The sequence below is a fragment of the Augochlora pura genome, chromosome 4 (assembly GCF_028453695.1).
Source record: "Augochlora pura isolate Apur16 chromosome 4, APUR_v2.2.1, whole genome shotgun sequence".
NCBI classification, from domain to species: domain Eukaryota; kingdom Metazoa; phylum Arthropoda; class Insecta; order Hymenoptera; family Halictidae; genus Augochlora; species Augochlora pura.
In genome coordinates, this window is record NC_135775.1 from 265,280 (window position 1) to 287,192 (window position 21,913).

The following is a 21,913-nucleotide window of genomic DNA, read 5'->3' on the forward strand; positions in this document are numbered from 1 at the left end:
TACATAAAGTTCATTGCATTCCATAAACTTTCTTTGCATACGATTTTCATTTACATTTCGGTTCTAACCGATAGATATTTAGTCCACACGTCCTTATAATATGGATTGTGTCTCAAACATATTATCGAACGATGGAAAGCCAGTTTATAAACGTTGGGAATAGTACTTGTTCTCATATGGTTTAACCATTCCATGATCTACAACGTGTAACGCATAATAAAATATTCGTCTGTGACATCATTTTTTGTAAGAAAAAGAAAGGAAAATAAATACCTGTGGCATCGCACACTTCCAATCTTGCCTGTCGGAAAGAATCATGAGAGCTCGAGGAAATAATTCGATACGGACGTTTGCCGACGTCACCAAAAAGACTTGCTTCATCAGAGTACGGTCAATGCCGGATAAACTGATGATAGAAACGAATAAAACATTGCAGTAGAATTCTATTTTACTACTGTTATCTTCAATCGATTCTAACAACAGTGCCTGAATCTGTGTCATGAACTCTAATATCCAATTTATGATCGATTTGGCAGGATGTATTCCAATATATACTCTTTGAATAGTCTCAAGAAAATATATCTGTATACTGAAAGAGACACAATGAAATTTGTCGAGCAATATTAATATAATTACGACACGTAATGTTATATTATATCACGCAAATAGTTACCTAGGCATAAGGATGGATTCATCGATCAATTCGCTAAACCAAGTTAACAATGACTCGGAACATTTCTTTAGAACCAGTTCGGCTCTGATTGCAATCGCATTTTTTAATCTATTAGCTGTTACTTCGGACCATGCTCTAGGAGATGTTATCATTTCTGTATGCTTTGTTGGCAACTCTAAAACCGCTGTAATGTAAGACTTGAAACGTGTATACGTCAAGTCGATTTGATCGAAAAGCTTTTCCAACAAGTTGGATAACAGCGTGAAATTTCCATCGTACACTTCCTCATTTATTAAAGTCCGAGCATAAGAAAACATAATGGTATCGAAGAAGTTTTCCAAACGTTCGTTATCGAACGCAATCTTCTCGAGTGCATGTTCCAACGTAGTCGTTAAAAATGGCTTCAGGTTACTCCGCTGTACAGCTTGACACAAATCATCGAGATTCTGATACAATATTATACATTCGTCCATGTTAAGGTCAAAGTCGGAGTCAGTTTCCGATCGATATGTTGACAAATAGTTTTCGATGAAAGATTTTGCGGACAAAGATATCTTCGCGTGACGACATGCAATGGCAAGGGTATACGTCTTAGTTTCGGGCGACAAATTGATAGTATCTGCAAGGAAACTCCAGTTTACGTTCGGTAACAGTTTCGTGTACTTGTGAGCAAATATTCTCAGGCATTCCGTGATAATACGATGATTGTTGGCTTCCGATTTGTCGGAACGTCTCAAATATTCACCGACTACTCTTATAACGCTCTTCTCTGGCAAATATTTGTAATTTTGTGGTTCGCCGTGTGGCCAGATATAAATTCCGGAACGGAAGTTCTGCAATTCTTCGTTGACGAAAGAAATTAAGAGATTGCCAGCACTCGATAGAACTGACTTATTGATATTCTTAAGCATTTCTATCCAACAGCTAGCAGGTACATATTGAAATGAAGTTTTCGGTTTCTCGTCACCGGATGCATCGTTGGATGTTACGAGATGAGATCGAAAGTTTACCGGTAACGTTTCCAGAGGAATACGCTCTAGAGAAAACGAAGCTAGGGTTTTCAGAGCAGACTCGGCGACCCTGGGATTGTTGACTGTCGCGTACATCCATAGATTCGATACTATATCGGTGACCAAGTGATCGTACGTTTCGACAGACAGAAACGACGGATACGATGCAACATCGGCAAACAATTCGCAGAGGCTTTGCAAAACAATTATACGCTTCTCTTTCTCCATTTTCGGGGCCAGTACTTTCCACGTCGAAGAAATATCTATCACGGAAGCGTTACAAAGTGCGGATATACTTTTGAGAGCGAGCGCGCTCGCGGTTCCTCCGTTCGCGTCTGTCGAACGATTCAATATTTCCGATAGCAACGGTACCAACGCTTCGCCGTGCTCGGGGTGATTTTCGCAAACGAATCTCATAGCTCTGGCGCATGTTGCGTTCGAATGCCAGGAGTGATCGGTTTTCATTAGACGAATTATTGCAGCTGAAACGAATCTGTAACACATCGGCTGCGCTTTCAACGTCTTCAAATACAATTCAACGGCAAAGTATTTCAGCTGCTTGTCACCGTGTAACAGCGTGTCCAACGTATGCGTAATAATCGGGACGTTTTCTTTACTGGTTGCCAGCTCGGGTACAACCAATAACAGATACTTCAGTTCTCTGCTGTTTTTCGACTTGGTTAATTTATGTAACACAAGAGACAGTAGATGCGACTCGAAACTTTTCACTTCTTTGGAAACATCGACGAGTATGTTGCAGCTCAACTCGGCAACTATCGGATCATTTGTTTCTATAAAGAGACCAGACAGCAACAACTTACATTTGCATTTTAGATCGATTGGTACCTGCGACAACTGTTTCAGCCAGACTAAAATATCGTTTGCCTTCCAAATGTTTAGACAACGTATAATCTCCACGTAGAACTGAAGGTACGGATCAAAGTTGGTGAACGCTTCGAAGACTTTATGAGTGACCGCCGTATTATCGTAACCGGTACGTCGCTCAACAAACATTTCCCTCAATAAATTTGTTGCCATATCCAACGCATCCGAGCATAATAACGACGGATACGCCATCCATTTTAAAATCGATGCTATTAAAGTATTCAATAGTATGTCGTTGCACCACAATTTCTTTGTTATCGCTGCACCTACAACAATATAATTCATTCAAGTTAAAACTACAAGCGCGAAGAACGATCAGTTTTCGAAAATTTAGAGTGCTTACATATCCGCAAGGTACTATGCAAATAAATAGCTGGACATAAAATGATTACTTCTGTCATTAACGCTAGCATAAAATCTCCTATGCGAATATCGCATTGATTTATGATCACGAGTAATGTGTCAAAATTTGGTCTTGGATCCGAACCGTGTTTCAATAGTTGAATGGCCAACGATGCCAGCACAGGAGCAATCGCTGTACAATAATATTTATCGTTCTCACGGTAAGCTTTCTTTGCAACTTCTAAAATTCTATAATTCGTATTTATGCAAGAATAAATGTCCGCGGTGTACAACCAAAGCGATACTTCCATCTGTAAACACACGCTGTTCTCCGATTGAAACAACAATTGCCAAGTTTGTTGCATGCAACAATCCAATGGATTTGGAAAAGGATTGCACAAAATATATAGAAAAACAGGCCGTAACATTGCTAAGCTGTTCTTCCTAACTCTAAAATATTTTATCTCTTAGTACAGATGGATATGTATTGGAAAAAAAAGAATGTATTTACATACCGCAAATCTTGGTGATTCATAATGGATGCCATTTGATGCAACACGCATTGCCAACTGTATTTGTCCCGATTCAAAATCGTAATGAAGGGATGTTGAGGAGCATGAAGCGTAAATGGATATAAAGCATCATCTTCCTTGCTGTTTCTCAAATGTACAACTAATAAATGCCCAATTGCCGTGGTAGCAACTGTATAATTTCTAAAGGATACAATATATTTGTTACCAAGTTACGAAAAAGCTAGTCAAACGATTAGATTGAATTGCTAGGATTTACTTGATGGAGGAAAGGCTGGACACAAATGTGGACAGTGCCTCGTCAGTGTTCCAAAATCCATTCTCGACCAGCGTTATCAGAGCCTGACAAGCGGATGTGCTAACAGCAATGTCCGCATTTTCCCGTTTCGCTGACAACAATTTGAACTCGGGTAACTGTCGTAAAAAAAAGAAACATTAAAAAGACCGCCAGAATGGTGGTAGTTGACGCTACACCGTAAAGACTAAATATCATTTACTTGTGAGATCTTATCGTCGGCACAATCGTGTCTCCTTTTCTTAATGGAATCGAAAAGTTTTGCTATTGCCTGAAAGAAAAGAACACGTTAAAAGGACAATGTATTGCAAAACAAAATAATTAGTACATTGATTTTAGTAAAGGCGCATCGGCGTAACTCACGTGCGATATTAATACAGGATTTCCAGATTGTAGTTTGTATTCTATTTCGTCCATTTTACAGAAAAAATATTCCTATGTCGGATAATTCTGTCTACGAAATTCTACGAGCATTTCTTTAAAATAACGCGGAAATCATTCGAGTTGAAACAAACTCATCAATGTTCGATTCTTGGACGAAAACAAGCATATTAGGTTATAACACTTAACCTATAATTGCAACTAACATTCTCTCCGACGTACTTTCAGTCAGTCTTAAAAGATGGAATTCTTGCAACGGTTACTCGCAATGGCAAGGACTTTGATGAAAGGTTGAACAATTTTCGAGAACGACTGAACAAAACGAAACGATTGTTTTGCTTTTGCTGCACAAGACGATTGTGCGCGACCATTGTGGCTTAATGGTGGTTGGATACAGTAATCGTAGAGTTGAATCGTTTGTTTTTCGCGCCATCAGGGGTTTCGAAAATACGTGCGAAATTCAACATGCAACGAAAAACTCAACAAACTGGCTGTGTTACGAGATCTATAAGATATCGTATAGTGAGATTTTTTAATGTATTTATTCGTATGGACAAGTTGGAGCATAGTGCACAATATATTTAATATATAGTAGTCTGAGGAAGGGGATCAGAATACATTCTGGAGCTTGAACACAATATCTTACAATTTAACGACAAGATGCCTGCATTTCTGTACTTGCTTTCTGTACGCAATGTTACTCGTATATTCATATATTCGAAGTGTATAATATATAAAGCGCAACGACTCGCTATTTTTATCATTCTAAAAAAAGGAGACGAGAATACGGGTCCTTGTTTATTAGGTTTGCGTTAAGTTACGTTACGTTACGTTACATTTCAGTCCATTTTATGTTGTCGCTTGCTTTTTTTTCTTCGATCGAGAATTTTTGTAATGGATTATGCAACATCGTGGCAAATACGCAGTACTTGCTAAAGTATATCCTTACTTGGTAGTTGTCTCCAATTGCTAATTACATCCGTTAGCTTCGCGTAGTTTTATAGGGGTTAGAATTCTCATTGATTGAGAGATTGGAGTAGAAGGCGGGACGACGACACGAGACGATGATGTATCGGGGAGCGAGAAAAGCCAGGAAAAAGGAGACAAGGGAAAGGATAAAGAAAAGCGGAAAGGAAAGAATGCGAAAGAATAACCGTGTGAAGGCACGGCTTTGAGAAAGAAACGAAACCATTGAATCTCATTCGTCGTCGCAAGTTTGGTACTGTTTTTACTGCCTGGAGAACTGCGAGAGTTTGCGAGTTTGCTAATTTCCTAGTTTGCGAAATGGAATGGAACGGAACGTTCTGGTATTTGACGATTGGAGACAGCTCCTTTTTTCTCGCGTAATCAGCGATTAACGATCTACATTAAATTTTGTTTAAAAGCAAATACACTTTACAGCCTATACAATCCGTACAAGTTCGTTTATCATTTTCTTTTTCCGTTCTCTTTTGCTCTTTTTCTGAATTTTCAAAATTTTCTCTGTTCATTCTTTCTACAGGAGTTTATGTTTTCGGAGAGTGCAGGGCAGGTCCAGGTACTTAGGCTATCTGCATATTTTCACGAATAAATTTCTTACGGTCGTCCGTAATCTCCCGTTTTCGCTCTTTCCTCAATGTTTCGTTTGTTTTATAAAAATCACAGCACAGCACCAGCATTTTACTTTAAAGCCTGCCCACATCTCCATCGAGCGTCTCATTAAAACTGAGACGAACATGTTTCACCACGTTTCTGTGCACTCTGCTACGTATAGAAACGAATCGTTGTTGTACTCGAATTAGAAAAAAAAACCACGCCTTGCTCTTTCTCGTTTTATTTGGCATTTGCGATAGTATGCACGGCATGATAAAATTAATTTCGGATTCTCGGCAACGCGTTTTACCAATCGTTCGAATCGTACAACGCTTTCATCTCTCGTCGATACAATAATAAAATAATGTAACCGATAATTATTAATGAATAATCGTAATAAAAGATACAAGGATAATAATTGATACTGAACTAATGTTAGGTAACCACCGCGATACTTTGCGGTCGTATCGTGACGGCATTAATTATACACCTAATAGGTTTTTTTCCTTTTCTCATTAATTAGTCTTAGTCTTCGTTTTCCTGGCCGTTCATCCTCCTTCTCTCTCTTTCTTCCGCTCGCTCGCTCCCGCACGCGCACGCACGCACGCACGCACACGCACACACACACACACACACGCACACACACACACACACAGAGAGAGAGGCGCGCGCTCATCGCATTATAGCACACGTGCACCCACACACAGAGAGAGGCATACACCTGCTCGCTCACGCGCTTACTTCGTTCCTCTCCCATTCTCGCAATTACGCTCAATCTCGATCGCTTTCGTCCAGCGTTACCACCCTCCCTACGTTATTCGCGTACCGCTAACTACCGTTATTTTTAGTAAACAAATAGCGTTCTAGCGTATTCAATGTACAATCGCTTACTGTCGCGTTACCATTATTTAGAATCCCGATTTTTCTGTTATACTGTCCTACGAGACGAGTATCTTATTAGTTCTCTTTTTTCCTCTCCCTCCCCCCTATTTTTTTTGTTTTGATATCATTACCAACACAGCGTATCGATAGACAATCGAATTGTCTGAAAGAATCGTACCTCTGTCGTCCAAGAGTTACACAATTTTTGTCTACAAAAATGTCGAGTTTGCGTATCCGCAATTTCTTTTTTACAATAAAATACAACGATTCATAATGTAGGTAATGTCAATGTTATGCACAACGTTCTCGTTAAAACATTCGTACGTGATATACACAAAACACACACGCGATACGCAATACGCAATGTACGCAATATACGCAATACGCAACACGCTATACGGAACACGCAATATGCAACATTCAACGCTCTCGTGAAATTTGCGCGGGGCATCGATTCCCATTCGCACACACTTTATTCGGAAATTTCTACATATGATAAAAATGTTGCTTCGACTCCGACTGTCCGACTGCGAACGAGTCCGAAAGTCCGAGGGCGAAAGCGGGGTTTCGCGTCGCAAAGAAATTAAATTGGTTCGTGGCGCGGTCGAGGAGGTTCGCCTCGTGCTGTCTGCAATCCGGAATCGCTGCGTACGCAACAAAGAGTCGCACAAGCATCGAGGACATTGCTACCCGAGACAAGATCAACGCATCTTCTTTTTTTGCAACAGCTGGAAATGTTCTCAAAATTTCGAAAACGTTCATCAACCAACCGACTGCCCACGATGTCATATTTGTTCACTTCTTGTTCGAGTTTTATCAACTATGACCGATCTCGTATTTTCCTTGGCGTCGCTGTCGAATCAAACACGACGCTTTTGTCGCTACCTTCGTCCTTGGATCACTGATCGCGTTTCACTTATGCTGATAATTTCGTGGACGCGTGACCCATTCGTTTGCATTTTCCTTAGAGAGTTGTTCGTCGATGACTTGATCCTTTAGCTTCGCGCGACGTACGATCGTTGATCGAACAAATATCGTTGGAAATCAGGAGTGTGCGAGTACGCGAACCTCGAGTCGGGTCGGGTCGGCTCGGCTAGGGTGGTATAATGACGGGGTAGGATTAATTGGAGTTCCGAAAGATTGTAAAGTTCGGGTACATGCCCGAAGTCGGGTCGGCATCTCGAAAGTTTATAGAATTTGAATACCCGAACGAGAAGTCGAGTCAATGCTGATAAAAGCGACGTTGTTCCTTAATGATTTTTCATCTAAATCTTTTATATAAATTTCCAAATTTGCACAGGTCATTATATTCTATATTTATAGTAGTAATAATAATAATATAATTATTAATGATAGAAAAAACTTATTTATCAACAAGATGAACCATTTGTTATAATGAGAGAGAAAGAGAGAGGGAGAGAGTAATAATATGGCGCAAATGTGAAAATAAAATAGTATTCATTCCTTCATTTTTTTGTTCTCTTTCCATCGTTTTTCTGTCTGTTTTTCCTTTTTTTTGTCTTTGTATTACGTCTATCCTTGCGCAATCCTCCCTCCCCCCCTCTCTCTCTCTCTCTCTTTCTCTCTCCCACAGACACACACGTACAGATAGTCACAGAGGGTTTACTCCGTTTATAAATGAAGTTATTATTACCATTATTATTGGTATTATTATTATAGATATAGAATACAGTGACCTGTGGAAATTTAACAATTAATATAGAAAATTTAGTCGAAAACACGAACATCACAGTTTTCGAATTCTATAAACTTTTGAGATCCTCTACTTTGATATAATCCGATTCGACGTGTACCTGAATTTTCACGAACTTTCGAAACCTGTCCCGATTCGACTCAACCTGAAATTTTGAGTATCCGAACACCCTTATTGATCATATATTTTGTTTATTTAGGATAGGAAAAAAATGTGAAAATGCGAACAATTACGCACACACTCCTTTCAGATTTTAAGTACAATGGTATCGTCGAAACGCGATTGCTTAGGATTTATTATGGAAAAAGTAGAGCAGAGTTTCGAGCGATACTAGAACCGATATGTTGATCCAATGAAATGCAAAGAATGGCGCACCGACAGTGTTAATTTTCGATACGGCTCTACTCTTTTCCTTCTGCGATTGTTTTTCTCTCTCTCTCCCTCCCCCCCCCCCCCCCCCCCTCTCTCTCTCTCTCTGTCAGTCTATCTCTATGTTGCGTTACTCTTGTTTTTAGTTCTTGTCAAGAGAATCTCTCTCATAGTCGGACATTGGGAAGCTCATAACTGCTTAACTGCGGAAAGATACGTTCGACCAGACAAGAGAAATGACAAAAGATAAAGAAAATAAGAGATGAAGAGAGAGAGGGAAAGAGAAAGAGAGAGAGAGAGAGAGAGAGAGAGGATGGATATGCGACAGTAGAACGATGGTAGAGCGACGATAAATAGAGCAACGGTCCGGTGCACGTCGACGGTGGAATAGACAGACGGTGTGGCCTGCTCGTGTCGTCGAGAGCATTACCGAAGAAGAAGAAGTAGCAGGCTATAATTAGCAGTATTCTCGATAGATGCCATATCCTAGGGTTGCCTGCCAGCGGTGGCAGGGTGCGGATGTCCCGCAGCGGTTGCTCCGCTGACCGGTGGAGGATGATGAGGCGTGTGGTGAGTTTGTGCGGAGGTGGGTCCGGTTGTTCCGGCAGCTAGTACGGGACCGGGGGCCGCGGGTCACTTGGGCGGGAATGGCGAGATCACCGTTGCGGCTACCGCGGCGGCCTGCTGACTCGCCAGCATTGCCGCTGTAACACACACAGATAGACACGGTCCTATTAATGCTTTAGCTTAGAGCTCGTCGTTGCCTCGTCGCTGCCTCCTCTCGCGATTTCGTGGATGATAGGACCGGGACCGCGCATTGCTTTCCGTTTATCCGTCTATCGGTATATTCGTATATCCGTATATTCGTCTATCCACCGATACGTCTTTCATTTCGATCCGTCGTTCTCGTTCTTCGTATGTCGCTCTTCGACCACGCTACACCAAACTCCGAGGAACGCGTTCCACGACGTTCGGCCCAAGTTTTTCCTCGGCAATTGAACGCCACTCCAGCCCAAGTATCGCGCAGGAACGAACGAGTTGCTTCTCGGCGAAGGGCGATGTGGTACATAGGACGTGTGGGATATATTGGATACGGAACGCGCGGTATCAGGGTCGAAGGGGAAGGGGGTGCTGGTTGAAAGATAGATAGATAGATAGATAGATAAATAGATAGATAGAGAGAGAGAGAGAGAGAGAGAGAGAGAGAGAGAGAGAGAAGGGCTGAGGAAGAGTCTGCGGGACTAACCGGCCGATACGTTCACCATTTCCGAGATGCTCGATTTTGTTCGGGAAGGTTCTCAAACACGTTGATCCTGTGCTCTAGCAAAAGAGATCTTCGGTGGAAGACTATTGAAAAGTTTGCGCGGTTAAGGGAGAATGTGTCGTCGTGTAAGGCTATTTTTCGTCCACTACCCTAACCCTTGTTGTTCCCTATCGATGCGCAACACGTAGGAATTCATTATACGTCGAATCGTTCTCGCCGTTTGTCCGAACTCGGAAACAAGCGCGACGATTACAATTTATCACAGTCTGAACTATAAGTCTAATTATGCGTTCGACGAGTCCCGACTCGCTGGACGAGACGCGACTCGCAAGTCCCTACACGCTTTTCACCGTCGCGTAGTGTCGTACTCTAACGTTATTCGGAAAAGTAACCAGTTTGTGGTCGAACGACGAATCGTCTAATCGCGTTTATTTACACACCGCATGTACTCGTATCTCTACTCTTGCTTCTCTTACTTTTTACTTGTTACTTCTTGTCTCGCAACTTCTTACTTCATACTTGTTACTTCTTACTACTTATTTAGTTTGAAGTATACCGTTAAAAAAATTCCGCTTGCACTTCGCTGGCGAAATTAGCACGATTTTGTGCTTGCCATTGTCGTAAATACGATTGCGGCTATAACACAGATTTGCCACTGTAGACGATTACCTCGAATCGTCGTTCCCGCGAAACGCGTTCGCGATGGTGCGCGTGTCGACGCGTTCGCATCGTAGCATGCGTGGGATTGGCGCCCCCACCGGGAATGACCAAGAGAAAAAACTCGGTAACAAAATAAAAAGAGCCTTTTTAGGGAAAGGGTGGAGAGAAATCGCAACTGCTTCGTCGCTATCCTCGATTCGGAACGGAAATACTTAAACTCGCATGCACCAATATGGTGTACGTATACGTTTGGACGATCAAGCGTCGACGATACTCAACGAGGTTGCTGCGTTTCGCGCGTTTTCGATATTTTCCCGAAAATCCTGTTGTATCGTTCGAATGCCTAATCCTTGGAATCGCGTGGCAATAACTCCCGATAAGACTGCTCCTCTACGACGATGATTGGTGCGCGTCTCTCGAACGTTCCCGAAGGCGAATACACAATGCGGCTCGGTGCGTACGAAGAGAGACTACAATAGGGGGTTTGGGAGCCAATGATGGCGACGGCGACGAAGACGACGACGAACGTAAAGATGGAAGTGGTGGTGATGAGGATGGGGATGGAGATGGGGCAGAGGTGGAGACGGCGGCGCAAAGTTATCATCGTCGGCACGAGATACAAGTTTTGGCTCGATCCGCGAAGCGCCGGCAATACTTCGGAAATACTTGTCGCGTATCGAGACTTTTACTGTCAGGGTCTGACGAGAGGCTTACCTCCGTAGGGGGCGGGGTATTGTCCAGTTAGTAGGGGATAGCCTAAGCCCACGTGCGTGTGATGATGGGTGTGCACGTGTCGCTGAGGCGGGGGCGACCTATTGTCTTTCGGCAGGGTCCCGGTCCCAGCGTCCACGGCCGACTGCTGCTGCTGCTGCTGTCCTCCCGGTTGATTCTGCTGCTTGGCGGTCGACTGCTGGCCTTGAGGCTGCGGCGGGCCGGGACCGGCGCCCCCGGCACCGCCAGATACCGAACTCGGTGGCCCGCTCGGGGGCCTCGACGGCGTCGGCCCCGCCGACGACGGACTGGCCGAGGCCGCGGACGTCTTCGGGGTGGGGGACTTGAGCGCGCGCTCCTGCAGCTCGTGTATCTTGTGCGCCGAGTAATACTGGTTCGCGTGGTGTTGAAGCAGGTCCAAGGCTTTGCCGCCGGGCGGTCTGCTCAGATCTTCCGGCGCGTGATACCTTGGCAGCTGATGGAGGTACGGGTTGCCGGAGTAAGGCCCTGGGACGAGCATGGGAGTGAGGCCCCGATAGACGGGATGGCCCGGGTCGAACGGCAGTCCGCCATAATGCTGCGGCTGCATGTAGCTCGGATGGATGTACGCGTACTGGGATGTTGGCGGCGGCGGCCCTTGAGTCTCCATCGTAGGCTTGACGCCCTCCTGCTTGCTCTTCGAGTCCTCGCCCTTTCCCAGATCTTGCAGCTTCTCCTGCTTCGGCTGATGCTTCGGGCTCGGCGGAGGCGGCTTCGCCTGCTGGCTCTGCTTGCTCGACTCCTCTTTCCGCCTCTGGTCGCCCGGATACAGGTAATACCTTCGATCGTCCTGCATCGGACCAGGCGGCGGCGGCGGGGGGCCGGCTCTCTGACTCTGAGATCCGTGGTACACGTGATACGGGCTCATCTGACTCTTCATCTCGATGCTCTCCTTCAGTATCTGATGATTCTCGTGCTGCTTGTCCTTCAAGCTCGGCTGCTGCGGCTGCGGCTCCTGTTTGATCTTAGCCTTTTGATCGTGAAACTCTTGTTCCTGTTGCTGCTGCTGCTGTTGTTGCTGCTGCTGCTGCTGTTGTTGCTGCTGTTGTTGCTGCTGCTGCTGTTGCTGCTGCGCCACGGATTGCGGCGGCTGATACGGATATCCGGGAGGCATGTAGCCACCGTAACCGCCGTAGTAGTGCGGCTGTTGCTGAGGCTGCGGAACCGATTGACTCAACTCCTTCTTTTCCTTTTCCGCGACCACGCTCTGCAGACTCGCCATCGTCGGCATCTGAGGTATGTTCAGTGGCTTCATCTCCTGTTTCGGGACGAGATCGGTCGGCTTCTGATCGATCGGTTTGCTCTCTTGAACGCTCGGCACTAGGTAAGGCGGCTGTCCATAATACGGATACATGCTGAAGTGAGCCGGCAGGTGAGCAGCCGCGGTGGCCTTGCCGTCCTTTTCCTGAGTCTGTTTGCACTTGTCGGTCGGCTCGGCTTCGAGAACGGGCGCCGCGTCGTCGGAGATGTCCGAATAGGCCGGACTCTGGACGTCGTCCCTCGCGGAATCGACGATAGGCGCTTCCAACGGAGACGGATGAGGACTGCCCCCGGGCGATTTTCTCGATTTCTTCTTATAACTGGGAGGTTTCGCTGCACGGGGATCTTTGCTCTTGTCCTGCTCGGGCATCAGGGCTGCGGTCGGCTTCACCTTGAATTGCGGCATTTTCGCGTGCAACGACACGCTCTGGTACGGCTGCAGATGCGACTGCACCGTTTGCACCGTTTGGCCCGGATGACCGGGTTGCGTCGGACCGGACGCCGCCACTACCGCCGCCGCCGCTTGTTGCGACACTTGGGCGGCGAGACCCTGGAGACCCGGATGTTGACTCGCGATGCTCTGTAATCCGGCCGGCTGCGTTTGCTGCTGTTGCTGCATCCCGGCCTGCTGCTGCACCATGTGAGCCTGCGCCGGCTGTCCGAGCTGCGCCGAGAGCGAGTGTTGAACCGAGAGCTGGTGCGCGGACGTCAACTGTTGCTGTTGTTGCTGCACGGACGACTGTAGCTGCTGCGACTGTTGCTGACTCGACTGCATCTGCTGCGACGCCGCCGTTGCTTGGCCAGCTTGCATCGGCTGCTGGCTCTGCTGTAGCAGAGAATTCTGCTGTTGATGCTGATGTTGCGACAATTGGGACGGCTGAGGCGGTTGCGGAATATTCAGCTGCGGAGGGAGATTGTTCGCGTTCGGATGAGGAGACGGTATGGGCCTCGGAGACTGACTGGTGCGAGGACCGGGACTCTGTGGCGAACTCGTACTACCCAACGACGTCTGATTCTGCTGCGCCTGTTGTTGTTGTTGTTGCTGCTGCTGCACCGACTGCTGCTGCTGCTGCTGCTGCTGCTGTTGCACGGACTGTTGCTGCACCGATTGCTGCCTGACGGAGCTCGATATCGTCGTCGGCGGCGCAGGCAAGTCGTCTTGTCCGAACCTGAGGACGCCCGGCTTCACGATGCTCTTGTCCTGGCTGTGAACCGACGCGGTCGCCTCTATACTGGGCGAGACGACTCGTGGCGGCGGTGGAGGCGTTTCCGGCGGCAGACTGCTGGCCGGGGGACTGGACGGCCTGAGCGGCGTGCCCTCCGGCTTGTCGGCCGGCGATTTCACCGGCGTCGCCGGGCTCGGCGCCTCGATGTTGCTCTCGTCGTTCTCCGACATGCTCGTAATGCCCTCCTTGGCGTCGTCGTCGTCCGCCGAGCCATGCGCGTGGCTCTGATGGTACTTGAGTCCATTGATGTGTTTGTACTTTTTGTTGCAGTTCGGTTCCGGACATTCGAGCAACACGGGACTCGCCGGAGGAGAGCCGCTGGGCGGCGTAGGCGGCGGAGCGCGTCTCTTGTTCTTGTCCTCTTCCTCGGGTCCTCGAGATTTCCGCTTGGCCGCGGGATCCGGTCGGGGCGGAACGAACGCCGCCGGACTCGGGCTGGCCGCTGGCGATCCCTGGGCGCCTCGGCGTCCCTTGGCGCCGCCGTTTCGCAGCTTACTGTGCACCGAGCTTCGAGTCTCCGTAAAGTTGCTCAAGTCGTTGCCCGGGGTCGCATTCGCCGCAGCCCTTCCGCGCTTGCCGCGGCCCTTTGGTGTCCGAGCGTCGAGATCGCTGGTCGGCGAGTCGCAGAATCGAGGCGGCGCCCAATCGTGCCGAGTGCAGTCCAGCAACGTGCCCACATACGTTTTTCCTCGCCACGTCACGTTCACCACCAGCACACCTGCAATCGAATAAATGAGTTTAGCGTACGAGCCAAGACTCGCGTCTACGTCATACGCGTAAGCCTTTCTCTCCCTCTCTCTCTCTCTCTCTCTCTCTCTCCCTCTCCCACTGCCGCATCTTTGGCGACGCGTCGAATACTGCCAGACGCCGAACTCACCTCCTTCGGTCTCGTGCCACACGATTCCCTCAAGAGTAACCGATGTACCAGGCTCGCAGGGTCCTAAACATTCTGGCTCGGTAATGGTCCCCACACTGGTTCCGACGCACACGTCGGACATGTCCTGCAACATCGCACGCGTTACATTGTAAATTCATCGCCTGTCTTTGCGAGAGATCGATTCGCGGACCCAGCCAACGGATTCTCTCGAGATGGCAGTTGGGTCGGAGACCCAAGTCGGTACACGGATCGATGGCGGACCTTCGACGCGTAAGCACGAGATGAACGCGCGCGTATCCGCAATTGGTCGCGGTCGTCGTTCGGGGACAGCTCATCGACCGAACGCGTTTCCGCGATGTCTTTCTTCGAGCGCGGTGCTCCAGTTTCCTCTTTTTCCGTCGCTGTACCCATTCATCGGACCCCGCGCGCGTCCTCGCGAATCCTTTCAATATCGGTGACATTACATATTTCGATCATCGTTAACGTACTTTGGAAAGAAACGTGAGATTTTAAACAGCTGCGCAACGAATCGCGGTTGGCTCCGACCTCGGATTCGGTTTACGGTAGACCGCGTAGTCACTGGAGCGATTCGCGTTCGGAACGCGTAGTCGGCTGCGGTGGGGAAACAAACGCCGCCGCGAGTCTGAGGAACGACGAGCTTTCGCAAGGCGCGTCGTAGACGACTAGTTAGAACAACCAAAAACTGTGAGAAACTTTGTTCGGCAAAAAATCAGATCCACGCCAGGAAAAACGCGACTTGGTCCTGGTCGAACCGTGCCGCGTATTTCCATCGCGATAGAGACACGAGTTACGCGCTTCGGTTGCAGGGAAAAATGGACGAGGTAAGGAAATAGAGAGCGGTAAAGTGGTCGATAAAATCTATAGCAGTCGATAACCGTCGACATCCATCGACGGCCTCGTGAAAAACGAGTCACGGATTCGCAGTACTCGACTTTAGCGGAAGCAGATCTTGCTGCGTTGATCACGGTCAATGGCGACAATGAGATGACTCGTAGCGGACCAATACCATCCCGTAGGAAGTTTACGCGTACCCGCCGTCTTTCTCCCAACTCCGGTGTTCGCGACGTCCCGTTCTTCGTCGATCCTACTACTACTCTGCCGTATCCCCTACGTAGAGCGCACACCGTGCACGAGCAATTACCCCTACCACGATATCGTATCTCTACTCGACCGGCGAACGACGCAACCGTTTATATTTCGTTGTTTTTTTTTGCGGTTAATCGGCCGCACTCCACCGATTAAACGGCATTCGTTCGCCGTTCGTCGTCGGCAGCGCCTCGTACTTTGTCCCATTCCGTAGTCTCGGTTTTCGATAAGGGTACGAGGGGTAACGCGTGACCGAAATACGAGAGACGAGAGACGAGAGTCGAGAGACGACGAGACTACGATTCGGTTGAAATCTGGACCGCTTCACCGGCGTTGCTCCTGTCCCATCGTTAGCGAGCGTATCCATATTAGTGGCCGCCTTTGTTACAATATGGAAATCGAGGCATCGCTCGAACCGAGTGCGCGGTTGAAGCGAGCAACAACCGTGTTTCGCGCGTCGTTGGATGGAACGCGGTCGCAACGCGAGACAGGTGCCCACAGATGTATCGATTTATTTCGGCGTTGGAGGATTTCTTCACGGCATCCGGCCGTTTCGATCGCGCCGAACTCGATCGCAACACGCGCGCGAGACAAGGACTCGTAAAGTCGACTACAGGTTCGACGAACGATAACCGAGCGCGCGTTATCGGTAAATAAACTGTTCGAAGGGCCCGCGGCGCACAGATCCACGCGACCGAATGCCGCGCAGCTTTCCCGACTCGACGAATTCGATTCGAATTCGTCTCTGAAAATATCGGAGGCGAGATAGCGGCGATCGGGCAATCGACTCGTCGAGGATGAAGCACGGCCGAGTAATTTCTAATTGGAAAGAAATCGACGGAAACGGAAAACGGTGAAACAAGTAACACGACCGGAACGCTTGGTCGCTGCTCGTATTTGTCTCTATGTATTCGTTCGTGTACTCTCGCGGGCGGAGACCGCAGAGTATTGATTTCACCCCCTTCGCGTGCCCCTCGGTCGCTTCCGTCCCCCGAGGCAACAGCCCCTAGTCCCCGAGCTGAGATTTCAACTCGTAACAGCTATCCGCCTCCCACGTTCTCTCGATGATCCAAATTTTGTGGTGAAAAGAACCGGCGATGTCACCGGTCGGAAACTTTTCTTCGATTTCGCGATATGATGAAGCAAAGCAAGACAAGACGAGACAAGACCAGGTAAGGCAAAGTTAAGGAAAAGTTAAGGCAAGGTGTAAGACAAGACAAGGCAAAGCAAGGCAAGGATAGGCAAGGCAAGACAAGGCAAAACAAGGCAAGGATAGGCAAGGCAAAACAAGGCATGGCAAGGCAACGCATAGCATCACAAGGCAAGGCATAGCATCACAAGGCGAGGCAAGGCAAGGCAAGGCAAGGCAAGGCAAGGCAAAACAAAGCAAAGCAAGGCAAAGCGAAGCGTGACGAGACGAGATGACGCTATGCGATGCGACGTGTCGCGTTGCGATGCGATGACAGGAGATGCGTTGCGACGAGATGAGATGAGATGACGAGATGAGATGAGATGAGGTGAGATGAGTCGAGATGCGATGCGATGCGACGAGATGAGATGCGTTGCGATGCGCTCGATCCATGCATCGAACGCCGAATTACAACACGAAATGAAACACATAGAAAATGGGATTCCCGATCCCTCGGGGGAACGCCGGGGAAACGCGAAACGTTACCTTTGGTTCGGAAGCAGAAGTCTTGAATTTCTTGGCAGGCGGAGGACTGGACGCGGTGTCCATGGCATCGTCCGTCGTTGCGATGGTCGATGGTCCGTTGCCGGGTACCGACGCGAGTTTGGTTTGTTCCGGCTTGGCGGCTGGGCCGACGGCGGTCGCGCTCGCCGGACTCGGCGGTGGACACGGGACCGTCACGGAGCCGGTCGACGGGCCGGACCCTTGGGAGACGGAAAAGACGGCTCGCGAGCTCGCCGATGGTCCCTGGCTCTGCTGCGGGGCGGTCGCGGCAGTCGGAGGTCCCTGAGATTGCGCGGCCGCACCGGCGGGCCCCGCGCCGCCTCCGAATCCCGAGCCCGGCCCTGGTCCAGGCCCTGATCCCGGTCCGGGCCCCGGACCCGGCCCCGGTCCGCTCGATGCTTGGTTCTGCCCGATGCCGACCACGCCGCCGACGCTAACTCCGCCGCCGTTGCCGCTGCTGCCGCTACCGCTGCCGCCACCGCCACCGCCACCGCCACCGCCACCGCCACCTGGCCGCGCGGTCCCGTTCATTTCCGGTTTGTTTTGCTGCGCCGATGCGTGGTTGTTCTGCGGCTTCTCGTGCTTGTCCCGCGCCTTGTCCCGCCGATGGCCGCTCGATCCCCTTTTCGATCCGGCGGTGGAAGATGCTGCTCCTCCGGCCCCACCGGCAGCGCCGGCCGAGTGGCCGAGCTTCGACTTGTTCGAGGACGAGGACGACGAGGACGACGAGGTGGACGACGAGGAAGACGTCGAGGACGTAGACGAGGTGGACTGGACGCCTACCGCGCCTCCGCCGCCGCCGGGCCCACCGACCACTCCACCGGCCGCGCCGGGACCACCGACGCCGCTGCTCCCGCTGGAGCCGGTCCCGGCGCCGCATCCGACCGATCCGTTGCCGGCGCCGCCGCCGCTGCCGGCGCCGCAGACACCACTTCCGACGCCGACTCCGATGCCGACACTGATTCCGACACCGACACCGACACCGACACCAACACCGGCACAGACACCGACACCCACGCCACCACTGACGACGACACCGGCACCGGCACCGCTGCCGCCATGTCCCGCGGCGCACTCCGAGTTCTGGGCGTTCTGTCCGATTGCCGCACCGGCCGACGAGCCGCCCGATCCGCCCGAGGACGACGACGAACCGCCGGTGACCGTCGAGCCGGCGCCGCCGTTCCCGGTCTCTTGGGACGACATCGTCCCGTTCATTTCGTTTGATTTCACGATCTCGTGTTTGGCCTCGCTGCTCTTGGTGCCCGGTTTCGTCCGCTTGATCTTCATCTTGAGGCCCTTGTCGACGGTGGCCGAATGTTCAACGGCCATCTTGCCGGGGTTACCTTGGTTTCCGTGCGCGGCGTTTACACCGCTCGCGACGGCGTTAATCTGTTGCTGCTGCTGCTGCTGTTTGCTACCGGTCGTTCCCGGTACGATCGACGAGGAACCGCCGTTCGCGTTCGCGTTTCCGCCCGTACCGTTGCTGGCGACAACGCCGCCGCTAACCACCACGCTCCCGTGTCCGTGTACGTGCCCGTGCCCGTGAGCGTGCCCGTGTCCGTGCCCGTGCCCGCTACTCGGACTGTTTGCGCGTCCGGATGAGTTCAAACCGCAGGAAGACGACCCGGACGACACCGAGATTGGCAACGAGGAAGACGACGACGACGACGACGACGAAGAAGAAGATGAGGACGACGACGACGACGATATCGAGGAGGACGACGCCGACGTCGACGACGAAGAGGAGGACGACGAAGAGGACGACGAGTTCGAGGATTGTCCGCAACCGTTCGAGCCACCGACGGACGCAACGGACGAAGACAGGCCGGAGGAAGTTAAGCCGTTCGAGGAATTTTGAAGCTGATGATGATGATGATGGTGGTGATGGTGATGATTCGAGGTATTTGAAGCCGATGCTGCCGAGGCAGGCGTAGAAGCCATGCCTGTCCCTGAGCTCAATTTCTCGTCCCTCGTCTTCTCAATGTCCGCATCAAGATCGATTATTAAATCTCCTATTCCAATGTCCCATTCGTTGTCGTCGTACTCGAAATTGTTGGTCGCATTCGTCGCGGCCGGATCCAGCTCATCGGTGTTTGCAGCCACCGTGCTTGCTTTAGCGTCTCGCTGTTGTCCCGATGACGACGACGACGACGACGACGACGAGGACCTGTCCCGACCTTGATGATGATGGTGGTGGTGATGATGGTGATGATGATGGTGATGGTGATGGTGATGATGCCGATGGTCCCGATCCTTGTCCCTATCCCTATCCCGATCACGGTGATCCCGGTGATCTCGGTGATCCCGATGCTCTCGATGCTCTCGGTGTTCTCGATGCTCCCGATGTTCTCGATGCTCCCGTTGATCTCTCTCTTTCTGCTCTCTTCCTACCGATCCTCGTTCTCGTTGCTGCTGCTCCTGTCTCCTAGACGTCTGACCTTCACCACCCACTCCCCCTCCTCCTCCTCCTCCACCGCCGTAGCTGCCAACGACTCGACCGTCGCCGTTGTACTTGCAACTCTTGCTACCGCGGTTGCTGGTGCAGCTGCTACCTTTGCCGCTGCAACCGCTGGCAACGAGTTCGATATCGTTGTCGTTGTCACCTTCGATCGTACAAGCTTCGCCGTGTCCGTCGACGCGATACTTGGTGCTACTGCTACCGCCGCCGTTACTGTAGCCGTTGCCGCTGTTGCTCTCGCAGACAACGTTGTTGTTGTTCTTGTTGCTGCTGCTGCTGTTGTTATTGTTGTTGTTCTTGTTGTTGGTGCTGCTGCTGCTGCTGTTGTTACGATGGCCAACGTTACTTTTTCCGCTGCTGCTGCCACCGCCGCCGCCGCCGCTACTATGATTGTTGTTCTTATTACTATGATTGTTGTTATCGTAGCGATGGCTGTTATCGCCACCACTCTCGTCGTCTTTCTTGTTGTTGTTGTTGTTTTTATTGTTGTTGCCAATGCCGTTGCCGTTGCCGTAATTAGCGTCGTTACCACCACCACCACCGACGAACGGAGATGGTCCTTTGCGGTTTACGATAGGGAGGCGACCGCCTAGTGGCGTGGTCGCCATGCCCTTTGAAACGTTTCCCCGGCGCCCGCCAGCCTGATCACCGACTGCCCGCCTGTTCTCACCGATTCCAAGCAATCGCAGCGCGCGCGACACGCGTCTGTTTTGCCCCGACCTCCGCCCGCCAGTCGCGCCTCGTCCATCGAACACATCACTTTACTGTCTCGCAGCTGCCCTCCACCGATATTCCCTATATTCGGATGATCCGGCCTTTTCCCGGCACCGATTCCGGTTCCGGTCTCGAGTGTGATCGCGCCCGTTATCGCTCTCTCTCTCTCTCTCTCTCTCTCGCTCTCTCTCTCTCTCTCCCTCTCGCTCTCTTTCTCACGCTCTCTCGCTCTCGCGCGTGTTATCCGTCTCCTTGTTATGCGCCGCGCGGTCAGCCCGCACCTACCTCCGTGTTCGTCTCTTCCGTTTCCTCTTGTTTAGGATTTCATGGGGGTGCACGATCCTCCTCTCTTGCTCGCCACGCGTTTCTTTTTCTTTTTCTCCTCCCCCGAGTCCGACTCCGCCGTCTCTCCGTTTTTTTTCCGTCGTCCTTTCGACAACACTTTTCGCAACACCGTTTACCAATTACCGCTACAGCGGTTCTCTCGCGTTTTTTCTCCTTTGTCCACGTCTTTTCTCCCCGTTATCCACCGTCTTTCTTGATATCCTCTCGTTCCTTCACCTCCCTTCTGGTCCCCCTTTCCGTGTCTCTCCGTATATTTTCGTCGCGGAACCTCGCTTTATCTGCTTCGGCCTTAGACGTGTTCAATGTATCTACCTTCCGTTCGTTTTCCAGCCTCCAATCTCGGATCCGTTCTCGCTCTCTCCGTTCGACCAACCGTTAAAACGACGCACGTGCAGCTCCTGTCACTCGTCGTCGTGGCCGAGATCTGTAACCAAAACATCGAATCTTTTAGTCGGCCGCTCCGGGATTAATCGAGAGATCAACGGCGCCTCGATCGCTCGGATCCGCGATTGTCTCGCGACGCGTCCGCTAACGAGTCAACGCAGAGTTGTTTATCTGCACGGTCGCGACTACATCTTTATCCGCGCTCTCTCGTCTCTCGAAACTCCATCGACCGCTCCATCGTTGTTCCTCGCCTACAAATTGCTATTCCCACTTAGAGGGGAATTCGTGTTAGGGAACGATTAATTTTACCGGTGGCATTTGGCATCGGTCCAGTCGTGTCGGCGTACGCGTCGGTACCTCCGCCGTGCCGCCCGTGCCCGTGTCCGTGTCCCTCTACGCGGCCGCCTGGACGTCGATGTTAACCGTCCCAGACAGTCGGCCGCGCGAGATCAAGGAAACTATTATTCGACGCGACGTTCTCCTTTTCCCCTATAGCTACCGATTTCGGAAAACCGTGCGACG

At 50.4% G+C, this 21,913-nt stretch overlaps 2 protein-coding genes across 4 annotated transcripts in view; both read right to left on the minus strand.

The window, feature by feature from the left end:
* Positions 1–50: 50 nt before the first annotated feature.
* LOC144469520 (focadhesin) lies at positions 51–8,746 on the minus strand. Its single transcript, XM_078179923.1, has 8 exons — positions 4,099–8,746; positions 3,938–4,006; positions 3,700–3,854; positions 3,426–3,623; positions 2,912–3,360; positions 674–2,834; positions 274–589; positions 51–197 (listed from the first exon to the last, which is right to left on the minus strand). The coding sequence occupies exons 1-8, from the start codon at positions 4,150–4,152 to the stop codon at positions 51–53; spliced, it is 3,549 nt and encodes a 1,182-aa protein (XP_078036049.1). The 5' UTR covers positions 4,153–8,746.
* Positions 8,747–8,829: 83 nt separating this feature from the next.
* LOC144469519 (uncharacterized) overlaps positions 8,830–21,913 on the minus strand; it is a 28,519-nt gene continuing 15,435 nt past the window's right edge. For all 3 annotated transcript variants that reach the window (XM_078179922.1, XM_078179921.1, XM_078179920.1), the window contains exons 2-5: positions 17,473–21,431; positions 14,691–14,814; positions 11,292–14,531; positions 8,830–9,357 (exon numbers count right to left, since the gene is read on the minus strand). In XM_078179922.1, coding sequence (XP_078036048.1) covers positions 9,287–9,357; positions 11,292–14,531; positions 14,691–14,814; positions 17,473–20,556 — 6,519 coding nt within the window. In that variant the 5' untranslated portion in view covers positions 20,557–21,431 and the 3' untranslated portion in view covers positions 8,830–9,286. The remainder of the gene's footprint in view (positions 9,358–11,291; positions 14,532–14,690; positions 14,815–17,472; positions 21,432–21,913) is intronic.

Bases quoted from the DNA above. Each gene is read 5' to 3' on its own strand.
- LOC144469520 (XM_078179923.1), bottom strand. From the start codon at position 4,152: ATGGACGAAATAGAATACAAACTACAATCTGGAAATCCTGTATTAATA. The intron at 2,835-2,911 runs GTAAGCACTCTA...ATATTGTTGTAG, and splicing joins GCATAGTACCTTGCGGATAT to GTGCAGCGATAACAAAGAAA. The intron at 198-273 runs GTATTTATTTTC...TACACGTTGTAG, and splicing joins GGAAGTGTGCGATGCCACAG to ATCATGGAATGGTTAAACCA.